Raw genomic sequence first — 15303 nt, forward strand, 5'->3', positions numbered from 1 at the left:
GCATCCGTGATATGTCTTTTGCCGAGAAATGCAAATTCCACATTGTTACATATAGGAGCTTGAAACCTCGAAAGTAGGCTTTTCGAATATGTTGAGCCTGATGGTGTGATTTTCATGAATATTACATAACTTTTCAAGTCTGAGGCAGCAAAAGCAATATTCTCGAGGATGCTCACATGGTTGGTCATTAATGTTTATAGCATGTTTCAACGACCGCTAGGTCATCAACACATTTCAATCTGTCGGGAAACTTCGTAGCAAATCTATTATTCATAATTAAAAAAAAACAGGAGACTTAAAGGTCTTAAAAACTTAAGGGGATTACCTTCTGGCGCTCCAATGTGTAGGGGAAGGGATTGGGATAATGATTGAGGTATTTAACTACTTTTACTGTATTTGATACGAAAGAGGCAACTAATTTCAACAGAAAAATAAACTCAAAATGAATCCAGGACAACTTTCTCGACTATTACGTTGGGATTATTAAGGTCAAATATTTTTTTGGAGACGAGTATAAACTGAATGGCCACAATTTAGGTTTTCAAAGAATATTCTTAATAGAATTGATAAGACAAACAAGGTCGAAAAATTGAAGTAAATTTGAGGTTTCAAAATTACCTCACATCAGTAAGAGATATTTTTTCCTTTAGACAGATGCGAGGAACTTGTGTCTTCAGAAGTGAGGAACCCTCAGAAGTGAGGTATCGGCGGTAACCTTAGGTGGGTTAGATACCCCACTACTAATATGAGATAATTTTGAAACCTGAAATCTACTTCAATTTCTCATTACCTTGTTTGTCTTATCGATTCTATTAAGAATATTCTTAAAAGAATATTCGTTATTAGTATATTAATAACTAGTCAAGTCTCCTGATCCACAACTTTTATCCCTCAGAACATCAATTTTCTGAGGCGCTATTGAACAAATCTTCGATCTTATCTTTACAGTAATAGTGATTTACCATTTCTGAGAAGTTTCAGTTTGTTAATAATTATTGGTTTTGTGGGTGGATTTAACCAGGTTTAATATTAGAATACTTTTTGAATCTTTTTCGGGAAAGAATTTAAATATCTATCATTTAGCTTTTTGTGGAAAGCAGCATTTCTTCATCAAGATTTATCGGACCAATCTTCGGTCTTTGGCCACGTACCAAAAGAAAGAAGAGCAAAATTAGGAAGTAGGTGGTAAGAACCATAGGTGATTGAAAAAGATTGCTTATAGTTTCAAAAGGGAGGCAAAATGAGAGAAAGACGATAGCAACCTCCCAAAACGGGAAAAGCTGAGGGATGACTCTAAAAACTATTTGTGTTAGTTAGAATAGCATAAAGAAATTTTTTCCTCAGGTAGTTAGTATTTTAACTATGTTCTTTGAGTTATAGATAATCCCCGAGGCTCAAAGCATTCGCAATTTTTTCTAGAATTATACATATATATATATATATATATATATATATATATATATATATATATATATATATATATATGTATATATATTCTAGAATTATATCCATATATATATATATATATATAATATATATATATATATATATATATATATATATATATATATATATATATATATATATATATATATATATATATATATATATATATATATATATATATATATATATATATATATATATATATATATATATATATATAACAGTTCTCCTCTCCCCATTTCACTTAAGCCCCAAAGACCAAATTAAGGTTTCAGCACCCCCTATCCCCCCAAAAGGCGCTTTTACTCTTGTTAAAGTCTATGCTGGAAAGTCACCAAATGGCAAAAGCAGTCTAGACATACTCTATTTGTACATATTGGACGAGGCTTCTCTATCTCCCATTCTTTCTCTGTTGGCAGAATTCCAGATTCCCCGTGGTTGTCATTTGAAGAATCGTATAAACAGCAACTTTTTCTAATTCGTTGCTTACAGAGGGCCAAACAAATAGTTGCGTAGATTCTTTTGAACCAATAAAAAGGTCCTGCAAGAAAAGAAGCAAATAGATTAAACGATAAAAAGGTCACATCTATTGATAGCATTCGATGCTGACTGAAGGGTAAGTATATATTTTTAAGTAAGAACTTATCGAGTTGTTATATTCAAAGAACATTAAAAGTTGTTTCGTCAAAAAATGATTCAGTCAACATAACTGTGCTTTTGATTTTTCTTCCAGGGAATCTATATTATTTCTGATCTCTGGAACAGAAATGCCATATGGCGTAGACGAGGCCCACTTAAGACTCAAAACTTACAAAAAATAATCTTAAAGAGTGGAAGATGTTTTAAGAAAGAATAGAATGGAAGGTTTTTGCAGTGTTAGCCACCCCTTAAACAAATTGTTGACTTTCATAAAAAAAAATGCTGTGTTTCCTATCCAAAGGAGCACTCTTTTGGATGTGCAAGAACACTTTTACCGCAACCCATTCCCAGATAGCATTCTATGTTTCTCTCATTTTCAGAATGGGCTTTAGAATGTCTTGCTACTTCAGAGAGACAGATGACTTGCATATTGACACCTGTAGAGATGATTGGAAATACCGCAACTTTAGCCTTTGCAGAGACACATTTATTCAAATTTCCTAGGAAAGGTACCAAATTTTGAATACCTTCCTGTTTTCTCTTTGTATTGATTGGTACATTCCGAAATTTTCTCTGCTCATTTAGAGCTACAGGTTCCACTAAAAGAAAGACTGAGTAATCATCCGAAACTAAAATATCTTTTTCATTCCTTAAACGAAGATAAATTTTTCATTTAAATTATGAATGTTTTTTTCGAATCCAAGATCATTTTTGGTAGCGGGATATTCTAATATTTTGTAAATTATTCGGTGATTCTCATGCTCATCTCCAGTTATTGTTTTTCTTTTTTTTCCTTCTTATTTTTTCTTCTTCTTACTCTTTTTCAGAAGTTTAATTTTTTCACCCTTGTGGTAAGGAAAGTTGAAAGTTGAAAGTTCAACTTCTCTGTTTGCCTTTACATGAAGTTGCTGCTTTGCTTGTTGTGTCAATTTAATAAACCTCAAGCTTCAAGTTCAAAGGTTTAACTTTGTTATAAATCTTCCGGACAGAGTTCCTATTCAAATCGTTCCGTAATTCAGTCGCTTGCTTCCTTTTAATTAGTATCACTATTTCTACACTGGTTTTAATAGAAGGCTTACAAGCTCCTCTTCCCATATTTTAAAGTTGGTATTGCAATATTGCTTAAAATTATTGATCTCAAAGGCAAAATACTACTAAAAAAGTTACAAATTAAAACCCTGCTCCTAAAAAAGAAGGTTAAAATTCACTCTAAGTGATTCATAAATAAATGTCTAGTCACATTCTAATTTGATCATTTTTCTTCCACTTTCTTGCATAATTAGAAACGAAAGTTTGAAATCTGTTATTTGTAAATATAAAAAAATAAAGGATCTGAAGTTGTTTTTTTTTCTGTCTAAACAAAACTAATACAGTTCAAAAATTATCAAATTTGACCGAACCAGAAAATAGCGAGAAAAAGAGATTTATCGAATGAACACTGGTGAAAACACAATTTTTGTTTTAGTCCTTCGAACTAAAACTTACCAGGGTCTCCGTAGTACAAAGTCATTTTTACAGTCTGAGGTGAATCCACAATCCATTTAATAACTAAAAAAATTGAAATTGGAAACACAAACAATAAGAGAAACTCCATTTTTACAATAGACAATGTGAACGACAGTCATGAATTTCAAATTATTATCTTATCACCAAGGTGTACAAAGAACCTACGTACTTCAGCAAACTAAACATCACATAACCTGTCTGGAAACAAATTATATTATGGACTTAGCTTTTTCCAAGAGACATGTGATCAATATTGTTATCAAATGCCATGTTATCAAGTATCACGAAGATTCACTATAATTTAAAAGCTCGATATCTGTGTGGCACGCATAACGCCAAAGCCTAGCCTAACATCTTTAAAGAGCTCAGGTCTGGTAATTCAAAAGGCGTTATGTGACATAATCGCCAGAGACTGAGATTGAAACTCAAATCCCCACTAAGCTGAGCCTTGGACTGATTTGTCAAATTGACCTATAAGCAATTCTTCATTCAGATCTTGGGGTATTTAGAGGTTTCTGCTTTTTTTAAATGGTGTTATTTATACCCTTCTCTCGCTTGTAGAAAATAAATATTTTTTTTTCAAATGAAAGTAAATACTATGATCACAATTGAAAATAAATAGAAATTATCCTGTAAATGTAAGGAGTTCTCGCATCCCTTCAACCGCCTGCTCTTCTAGTGATTTCGAATTAGCCTTTTAGGTTACAGCAATAATAGCTAGTGTGCACAAACACAACTATCTTATTTACCGATTACTTTTCATTGCATTTGAAGTGAAAATATCACTAAAAGTCTAAGCAAATTTGCCCATAGCTAATGAGCATTTTCATTCTCCGGGCATTCTGATAAAAAAGAAAGCTAACGTGATCATACTTTACGTATACCTTTAAAACCTCAGAATTGACTTAAAAGTTTTTATGCTATTTTAAGTTTTTATCCGATACTCTTACGTAGATCTGCCCACTATCGATAATTGGAACAAAAAGAAGTCAATCTAATGTGAATAACAGGGAGTTAAGAAGCCATCAGCCCTCCTGATACAAAGGATTCGGGCTCTCCTTAATATTTAACATCACTCTTTAGTTTTATTTAAATCTATATATATATAAAAATAAGTTGTCTGTGTGTCTGTCGAGTGACGTCATGTTTGTGTGTCGACTGACGTCATGTTTGTCGACTGACGAAATTACAGACCGGGACACCGGGACACAAATGACGACCGGGACACCGGGACAGAGAGGGAATATAAATGACGACCGGGACACTCAAAGAGAAAGCGACCGGGACACAAGGAATGTTCGATTAGCAATCACCACCAACAAAGCACCGGGACACAAATGACGACCGGGACACAGAGAATATATATGAAGACCAGGACACTCAAAGAGAAATTACAGACCGGAACACCGGAACACAAATGACGACCGGGACACAGGGAATATAAATGACGACCGCGACACTCAAAGAGAAATTACAGACTGGGACACCGGGACACAAATGACGACCGGGACACAGGGAAACAACAACAACGGGAAGGCGGGGGACACAGGGGGATATATAAATGACGACGGGGACACAGGGAATGTTCGATTAGCAATCACCATCAACAAAGCTCAAGGGCAATCATTAGAATAATGAGGTATAGATCTGAATACAGATTGTTTTTCCCATGGACAATTATATGTTGCATGTTCAAGAGTGAGTAAACCTGACAATCTATTTATATGCACAGATAATGGGACAGCCAAGAATGTTGTATATTCGCAAGTTTTACGTAGTTAAATATATATATATATATATATATATATATATATATATATATTCACAGGTTGGACACAGGGACACAATTACAATGGCGCGTAACAACTTACGCGCGCGGGGGGGGGCTTGGGGGGGGGGGGGTCCGGCGCCCCCACCAACTAGGTGTTGGGGTGGCGCGAAACGCCACCCCAACAGCTAGTTCATTATAAAATAAAATTTAGGCTCATTCAAACACGAGGAGGGAAATCGCCATCTGAACCCTCCAGCTTACTAAACTGCAGTTCGACTTTTCTAATACGTCAAGAATGGAAGGGCTGAATTGAGTGCATTTGCTTTACACAATAAAAGAATATTCTAACAAATGTGAAGATTTTCGCCCCTTCCCTTATTTACAGTATAGTTTCAAAACTTTTTGGGTTAGGGCATTGAGATGACAAAGCAATTTTCTCACGAGAATTTCCTCAAACTCCTCTGGTCATTATCTCTTTATTGAGATTGACGCAATTGAAGTAGATGTAGCTGCTAGTTAAGGGTAACAGCAGAAAATGTATCGTATCCCAAAAAATTGCAGGATATTTCAGAAAACTGACTTCTATTTTCAAAAGAATTGAAAACAGCTATTAAATAAGATATAGGGAATATATAGAACAATAAGGGAGTACTTTACTGACGCGTTAAGCGATCCGCCAACTGGCTTTCTAAGATTTCTCAACTCCTATAAATCATCCTATTGAATAGAAACTCTTCCAATCTGACACTAACAAAGAAGAATTCGATTCTAATTTAATACAATATTGCAATTAAAAAGACTGTACATTCAGGGTAGCAAATGTGGTCACATAATATCTTATTTGCATAACACAAGTATTGCTGTTTTGTAAGAGTGCGCAAGCACCCTGCCAGTGAACATGCGCATGATTTTCCACAGGGGGGGTATTTTCTGGGGTGAGGGTAGTTTCGAAGGGGATATTTTCCGTGGGGAGGGGGTTAAATGCTGAGGGGTAGTTTCTGGGAGAGGGGATAAACACCTAGGACCTGAAATCAGGATTAAAGCAGGGTTGTGTTCCATGGCCATTTACATGGATCATTTTGATGAACTTTGCTCTTAGAAGCAAAGGCAAAGGGAGAACCTGGAATTAAATGTGGAAGTAGAACTGCCCTAGACTCGGATTATGCAGAGGATTCCACTATCTTAGATGAGTTCTAGGCTTTACCCCCCCCCCCCCAAAAAAAATAACCCCCTCCCTGGGCAATGCCCCTGAAAATACCCCCACACCCGCGGAAAATAAGGTTTCAAATTTGAGAATTTTATTTGAGTTTTTTAAGTTTCGTTGAAAAGTTCTAAGGAACGGAAAAAAGAATAATTTAACACAATAAGCATCTTAAAAATTTAGACAAAAAAAGCAAAAATTCATTTTTTTGAAAAGACTTCTGTATAAACTTCTGCGATTTTTGTCAGTAGCGGAAACATAATTAAAAAAAAAAATGAAGAAAAAATGTAGGCAAACAATCATTAAAATTAAGCTAAAAACAAATGGCACCAAAAAGTTTAAGAAGGTACAGCTTTCCTTCAAAAGGATAGTTGGCTTTGGGAACCAACAAATTGTTACTGTTTAAGTTTTTACGGACGAAAGCGTTGTCAAATTCTACGAATTTATTTTCCTTATTTTCAAGTGTAAAACTACTACAAATCACCATTAATAAATAAATGAAACCCAAAAGGAACAGAAATTATAATAGATAACCTAGTCAAACTCAAAACGACCAAAAACTAAAAGGAATAGGGCTGACATCACCCATGTTTTCTCAAGACCAGAACATGATTTGCACTTTACTAAAAAAAAAACGTGTTTTGTCAGTGTAATATACATATTCTTGCATTTTTATGGCACTTGGTGATAACCAAGTGACATATAGCAATAACAAATTCTGTCGGTCTGCCGGCCCGGTTTTGCTACTTTAGGCACCTCCAGGTAAGCTAGGACGATGAAATTTGTCAGGCGTATCAGGGACCGGACCAGATAAATTAGAAATAGTCGTTTTCCCGATTTGACCATCTGGGGGGAGTAGGGGGCCCGTTAATTCGGAAAACATAGAAAAATTGAAGTATTTTTAACTTACGAACGGTTGAACAGATCTCAATGAAATTTAATGTTTGGAAGAATATCGTGTCTCAAAGCTGTCATTTTAAATCCCGACCGGATCTGGTGACATTGGGGGGGGGGGGGGGGTTGGCACGGGGAAACCTAAAACTTGGAAACACTTAGAGTGGAGAGATCGGGATGAAACCTGGTGGGAAAAATAAGCAAAAGTCCTAGATACATAATTGACATAACCGGAACGGATCCGCTCTCTTTGGGGTAGTTAAGGGGGGGGGGGGTTGGTAATTCTGAAAAATTAGAAAAATGAGGTATTTTTAACTTACGAACGGGTAATCGGATCTCAGTGAAATTTGATATTTAGAAGGATGTCGTGTCTCAGAGCTCTTATTTTAAATCCCGAACAGATCTGGTGACATTGGGGGGGGAGTTGGGAGGGGGAAACCTAAAACTTGGAAAACACTTAGAGTGGAGGGATCGGGATGAAACTTGGTGGGAAAAATAAGCACAAGTCCTAGATACATGACTGACATAACCGGGATGGATCCGCTCTCTTTGGGCTAGTTGGGGGGGGGATTAATTCTGAAAAATTTGAAAAAAGAGGTATTTTTAACTTACGAACGGGGGATCGGACCTCAATGAAATTTGGTATTTAGAAGGATATCGTGCCTCAGAGCTCTTATATTAAATCCCGAACAGATCTTATGACATTATGAGTTGGGAGGGGGAAACCTAAAACTTGGAAAACACTTAGAGTGGAGGGATCGGGATGAAACTTGGTGGGAAAAATAAGCACAAGTCCTAGATACATGATTGACATAACCGGAACGCATTTGATCTCTTTGGGGCAGTTGGGGGGGGGGGGGGTAATTCTGAAAAATTAGAAAAAATGAGGTATTTTTAACTTACGAACGGGTTATCGGATCTGAATGACATTTGATATTTAGAAGGATATCGTGTCTCAGAGCTCTTATTTTAAATACCGACCGGATCTGGTGACATGGGAGGGGGAGTTGGGAGGGGGAAACCTAAAACTCGGAAAACACTTAAGAGTGGAGAGATCGGGATGAAACCTGGTGGGAAAAATAAGCAAAAGTCCTAGATACATAATTGACATAACCGGAACGGATCCACTCTCTTTGGGGTAGTTGGGGGGGTTAATTCTGAAAAATTAGAAAAAAATGAGATATTTTTAACTTACGAACGGGTAATCGGATCTCAATGAAATTTGATATTTAGAAGGATGTCGTGTCTCAGAGCTCTTATTTTAAATCTCGAAGAGATCTGGTGACATTGCGGGGGGAGTTGGGAGGGGGAAACCTAAAACTTGGAAAACACTTAGAGTGGAGGGATCGGGATGAAACTTGGTGGGAAAAATAAGCACAAGTCCTAGATACATGATTGACATAACCGGAACGCATGATCTCTTTGGGGCAGTTGGGGGGGGGGGGGTAATTCTGAAAAATTAGAAAAAATGAGGTATTTATAACTTACGAACGGGTTATCGGATCTGAATGACATTTGATATTTAGAAGGATATCGTGTCACAGAGCTCTTATTCTAAATACCGACCGGATCTGGTGACATGGGAGGGAGAGTTGGGAGGGGGAAACCTAAAACTTGGAAAACACTTAGAGTGGAGGGATCGGGATGAAACATGGTGGGAAAATAAGCACAAGCCCTAGATACATGATTGACATAATTGGAACGGATCCACTCTCTTTGGGGTAGTTGGGGGGGGGGGGGGGTTAATTCTGAAAAATGAAAAAATGAGGTATTTTTAACTTACGAACGGGTGATCAGATCTCAATGAAATTTGATATGAAGAAGGATATCGTGTCTCAAAGCTCTTTTTTTAAGTCCCGACCGGATCTGGTGACATTGGGTGGAGTTTGAGGTGAGGGAACCTAAAATCATGGAAAACGCTTAGATTGGAGGGATCGGGATGAAACTTGGTGGGAAAAATAAGCAGAGGTCTTAGATATTTGATTTACATAATTGGAACGGATCCGCTCTATTGGGGAGGGGGGAATTAATTCTGAAAAATTAGAAAAAATGAAGTATTTTCAACTTACCAAGGAGTGTTCTCAGATATCAGATATCTTATTTTAAATCTCAACCGGATCCAGCGTAATTAAGGGAGGGGGCAGTTGGGGGGAAACCGGAAATCTTAGAAAATACTTAAGGCGGTGAGATCAGAATGAAACTGGATGGGAAGAATAAAAACCTGTCTAAGATACGTGACTGACATAACCGAACCGGATCTGCTCTCTTTGGGGTAGTTGGGGGGGGGGGGGGGTAATTCTGAAAAATTAGAAAAAATGAGGTATTTTTAACTTACGAACAGGTGATATTTAGAAGGCGGTGAGATCAGAATGAAACTGGATGGGAAGAATAAAAACCTGTCTAAGATACGTGACTGACATAACCGAACCGGATCTGCTCTCTTTGGGGTAGTTGGGGGGGGGGGGATTAATTCTGAAAAATTTGAAAAAAGAGGTATTTTTAACTTACGAACGGGGGATCGGACCTCAATGAAATTTGATATTTAGAAGGATATCGTGTCTCAGAGCTCTTATTTTAAATCCGACCGGATCTGGTGACATTGGGGGGGGGAGTTCGGAGGGGGAAACCTAAAACTTGGAAAACACTTAGAGTGGAGGGATCGGAAAAATAAGCACAAGTCCTAGATACATGACTGACATAACCGGAATGGATCCGCTCTCTATGGGGTAGTTGAGGGAGGGGGGGGGGGTTAATTCTGAAAAATTAGAAAAAATTAGGTATTTTTAACATACGAACGGGTGATCGGATCTCAATGAAATTTGATATTTAGAAGGATATTGTGTCTCAAAGCTCTTATTTTAAGTCCCGACCGGATCTGGTGACATAGGGGAGAGTTTGGGGTGGGGGAACCTAAAATGATTGAAAACGCTTAGATTGGAGGGATCGTGATGAAACTTGGTGGGAAAAATAGGTAGAAGTCTTAGATACGTGATTTACATAATTGGAACGGATCCGCTCGATTGGAGGGGGGGGGGGGTAATTCTGAAAAATTAGAAAAAATGAAGTATTTTCAACTTACCAAGGAATGATCGGATCTTAATGAAATTTCATATTTAGAAGGACCTCGTAACTCAGATCTCTTATTTTAGATCTCAACCGGATCCAGCGTAATTGGGGGGGGGGCAGTTGGTGGGTACCGGAAATCTTTGAAAATACTTAAAGCGGTGAGATCAGGATGAAACTGGATGGGAAGATTAAAAACCTGTCTAAGATACGTGACTGGCATAACCGGACCAGATCTGCTCTCTTTGGTGGAGTTGGGGGGGGGGGATTTCGAAAATTGATGTATTTGTAACTTACCAAAGAGTGACCAGATCTTAATGAAATTTGGTATTTAGAAGGATCTTGTGCTTTAATGCTCTAAATCTAAATTGTGACCAGATCCTGTGACATTGAGGGGATTGGAGGGGGAAACCGGAATTCTCGGAAAACGTGAAAATTGGGGTATTTTTATCTTATGAATAGATGATCGGATCTTCATGAAATTTGATATTTAGAAGGAATTTATGTCTCAGAGCTCTTATTTCAAATCCCGACCAGATCTTTCGACATTGGGGGGAGTTGGAGGGTAAATCTTGGAAAACACTTTGAGTGGAGGAATTGGGATGAAGCTTGGTGGATAGAATAAGCAAATGTCCTTGATACGTGATTGACAGAACCGTACTGTGTTCGCTCTCTTTGGGGGAGTTGGGGGGAGGGGTTCAGTGATTTGGTAAGTTTGGTGCTTCTGGACGTGCTAGGACGATGAAAAGGAATTAAGTTTTGGCTAGTGCAACTGTCTGAGTTTATGAATTGGGTCACTCGCTTGACACTCAATGCGGATGGACACAATTAGGTCTTGGATGTTTGCTTGCCTTGCTATTCCAGGCAGCTTTTTTGTAAACCAATATTTGATTAACATTTTGTTAGCATATTTATCTAAGCTTGTGAATTGAGTCACTTGCCTGACAGTCTAAGTAGTTGGGGGCCCCTATTGGACTTTGGAAGCTTGTTTGCATGCCACTCCAGGCAACTTATCGGTCCTTTGCAATTCTAAATTTTTGGTCAACCTGCCTGAGACTCAAGGTGGGTGTGCCTTTCCGAAAGCTAATACATAAGTATTTTTCCAATAAGAGATTCGAACTTACTCCCACCGTTTGCCCGTGCCATTTAACCAAACAATTGGAAAATTGGCTTAAAACTTAAAATTACGTAGTTCGTCAAGCCATGGCCAATTATAGAAAAAGCCAAGGTAGATAGTCCGAGTGAGTGAGAAGCAAATCTGGAATATGCCCTTTTTAGGATTGTATTAAAGTGATGTCATTTCACTTGTTGATAGATAAGTCTATCATCCCTTCGTCCAAACATCATTCCTAGGGCAGAACTAAGGTTCAGCCCTAAGTAATAGAATTCTAGGGATGATCGAAATTTCTGGGTTGACTCAAGACGGGAAATGTTGACTTGACTTGAATGCAAAATGGGGGACCAAATTTGCTTGAGCTCACAGGCAAACAAGTGACCTAAGACTAATAGGTCAAATTGAATTGAACAATTACTTACGTGTTATATTTTAGAGAGACACGCCCGCCTAGAGTCTCAGACAGGTTGATCAAATTTTAGAATTGACACATGACCGTTAAGTCACCAGGAATTGCAAACAAACAAGCGTCCAGTTCAAAGTTTGGCTGTCTGTACCTTTGAAAACTTTAGATGAAACGTCCCAGCCATAAGAACAAATCCTGTAGTCACTGGTGGATATTAAATAAAAAAAAAACGTTATTTTAAACTGAAAGGAAGAAGCAACAATAAAACTCAAAACGAACAGAAATATTATGTATATGAGGGTGGTCACCCCTACCTCAGTGACTCGATCTTTACGTTAAAGTTTCATTTTTTGTTTTAGCTATTTAATAATGGCTCCTGAATCACAAAGTTCGTTTAATTACAATAATAAGCTCTTTTAGAACTTCAAAAAAACTCAGAGCGTAAAGAGCAAAATATTGAAAAGAGGATGATTCCCTCGTGTAATTAATAATTTATGTTCGTTTTAATACTTAATTTTGCTCCATATTTCTGGTTGAAAAGACGTTTTTTGTTTCTGATCGCTTTTTAAATAATTCTGTGAAATCAGACTCCCCCTTCATGGAGAATTCCCTTCCCCATGAAAAATTCCTCCATGAAAAGGTCCTCCCACATAATCAACTCCACCTCCACTAGAAATATCCCCCATAAAAATGTCTATAGACTTCCCAATAATCAGTACTATATATTAGGGTCAATCATATGGATAAAATACCATTAATGAAAGTGGGAACTAACGAACTAATATTTAAAAAAAAATGTACAGATGATTTTTAATTTCTATTAGTTATATAAAAATAGAATACTAGTAAAAATAGCACTTTTTCATACTTGGACTACATACACATGACAAAAGTTGTAAAAGGGCCTTTTTTATAATATAAGTAAAAAAAATAGTGAAAAGTTATGGAGAAAATATTTTGCATTGTAAGGTATTGTCCTGTACCTCTTTTATTTTAACACATGGATGGTTAATACCCTAGTGTTTACCTGAGACATTAAATTGAATCAGTTTGAAAAACTTGTGTTTGTAATTATTTAAGTAAGAAAAACACGTAAAAAGCTAGAGAAACCTTACAAAGAAATTAAAAATTATAGAAAGTTTAGGAAAAAATACCTAAAAATTGTAAGAAATCATTATTTACGCAAGAAAAAAATACTTTAAAAACTTTAAGAACTTTATAAAGAAACTAAAAATTATTGAAACTTTACGAAAACTACCTTAGAATAGTGTTACAGAAAAAATTATGGAATAGAAATGGATCAAGTTTCCTCGTCACACGTAGAAATGAACCTATAAACCACTAATCTAAAGACATGGTCGTATCCACTGCGCCGTCACAACGATTTTGTACAGAACTGTTCACATACATCAAACAGTTTGTAGTAACAAACTGTATGTAAAGAGAGACACGCCCAAAATTATAAAAAAATGGTAACCGTTAATAACCCAAAGAATTGGATTTTTATATTGACTCCAAATATCTAAAATTGTTTAAGTTTATAAGAATGTGGGATTTTTGGGCCTAAAAAAAAAAAATCACGGATGCGTGTTTCTTTTATTTTTCAGGTGGGGAGGGGAGGTTCGTATCAACCAAAGGTACTAGAACATGAACGAATTGCTAATTTAAATAAAATCGTTCCAGTTTCTTTTTCAAAGCTACCAAAAAAAAGAAAGACAAATAGCCTTGTTTTCCACGCTCCCGTTTCCCCAAAGGATAAAAAGTTTTAGATAGCAATTTGTGTCCGCTTAGTTGAAAGTTCCTACGATTATGCCTCTGCGGATAATATGACAGCCCCCCAGCCCCTGGGAAAAGGGCAATAAACTTACAATTTGCGGATTGTTTAAGTATAGTGTTTGTTATTGAGAAATATTCGGAAATTTTTCAGGGAGAATTTTCGATAGGGACTAATTTCTCCCCGCATGATTTAAAGTTGTTCAGAAATTAAATTAAAAAAAAAACTTTCCAAAGAAAATAAGGAGCAACATTAAAAGTAAAAATGAACAGAAGTTATTCCTTACATGAGAGGGGTCTCCCCTCTATCCCTCGCTCTTTGCGTTAAGTTTAACTTTCTTTTTCCTTAAAAATCTTTTTGAACATTGTCAAAACACAAGGGCCATTGAATCGGATAAAAATCTTTATAAGGCCCTTTTTTTTATTTAGTCTCTTTACACCCGAAAAATGCTACCTTTACAATTGTTGATGAATTAATGCCATATGAAAACCAAGAAAGGAAAAGATACAATAAATGAAAAATAAATCATGTAGGTGAGGAAATTAGGATTTTGTAAGCCAGTAGCTAAATATGAAGACAAAAAACAAGGGCTAAGAGCTCATACGGCACTTGTGATGAGGTCGGAAGAGCCAAGAGCTCATATAGCATGAGCTCTAGCTAAATTCTAAGAATAAATAGATTGATTTAAAAGGAAAATGAAGGGCTTAATGCCGATCAGGATTTAAAATAAGAGCTGAGACACGAGGTCCTTCTAAATATCAAAATTCATTAAGATCCAACCACCCACTCGTAAGTTAAAAATACCTCATTTTTTCTAATTTTTCATCTCCCTTCAGCCCCCCCAGATGGTCGAATCGGGGAAAACGACTTTATCAAGTCACTTTGTGTAGGTCCCTGACACAACCTACCAATTTTCATCTTCCTAGCACGTCCAAAAGCACCGAACTTGCGAAAGCACAGGGCCCCCTCCCTAACTCCCCAAAGAGAGCGGATCCAGTCTGGTTAAGTCAATCCCGTATCTACGACTTTTGCTTATTCCACCCAAAAGTTTCATTCCGATTTCTCCACTCTAAGCGTTTTCCAAGATTTCAGGTTTCTCCTTCCAACTCCCTCCAGATCTGGTCGGGATTGAAATAAAGCCCTGAGACGAGAGTTCCTTCTAAACATCAAATTTCATTAAGATTCGGACACCCAAACTTAATTTAAAAATACCTCAGTTTTTCTAATTTTTCAAATTAACACACAAACACACACACCCCAACTCCCCCAAAGAGAGTGGATTCAGTCCGGTTATGTCAATCACGTTCTAAGACTTGTGCTTATTCTCCCTCCAAGTTTCACCCTGATCTCTCCACTCTAAGCGTTTTCTCAGATTTCCCGTTTCCCCCTCCAACTCCCCCAATATCACCGGATGCTGTATATCAAATTTCATTAAGATTCGATCACCCATTCGTAAGTTAAAAATACCTTGATTTTTTTCAAACTTTCC

At 36.9% G+C, this 15303-nt stretch overlaps 1 protein-coding gene across 1 annotated transcript in view; it reads right to left on the bottom strand.

The window, feature by feature from the left end:
* LOC136036178 (uncharacterized phosphotransferase YvkC-like) overlaps nucleotides 1-3724 on the bottom strand; it is a 142161-nt gene extending 138437 nt beyond the window's left edge. The window contains exons 1-2 of the mRNA XM_065718246.1: nucleotides 3571-3724; nucleotides 1809-1987 (exon numbers count right to left, since the gene is read on the bottom strand). Of these exons, the coding sequence (XP_065574318.1) occupies nucleotides 1809-1987; nucleotides 3571-3679 (288 nt within the window). The 5' untranslated portion in view covers nucleotides 3680-3724. The remainder of the gene's footprint in view (nucleotides 1-1808; nucleotides 1988-3570) is intronic.
* Between the last annotated feature and the right edge of the window lie 11579 nt (nucleotides 3725-15303).

Source organism: Artemia franciscana, chromosome 15, assembly GCF_032884065.1.
Source record: "Artemia franciscana chromosome 15, ASM3288406v1, whole genome shotgun sequence".
Classification (NCBI taxonomy): Eukaryota; Metazoa; Arthropoda; class Branchiopoda; order Anostraca; family Artemiidae; genus Artemia; species Artemia franciscana.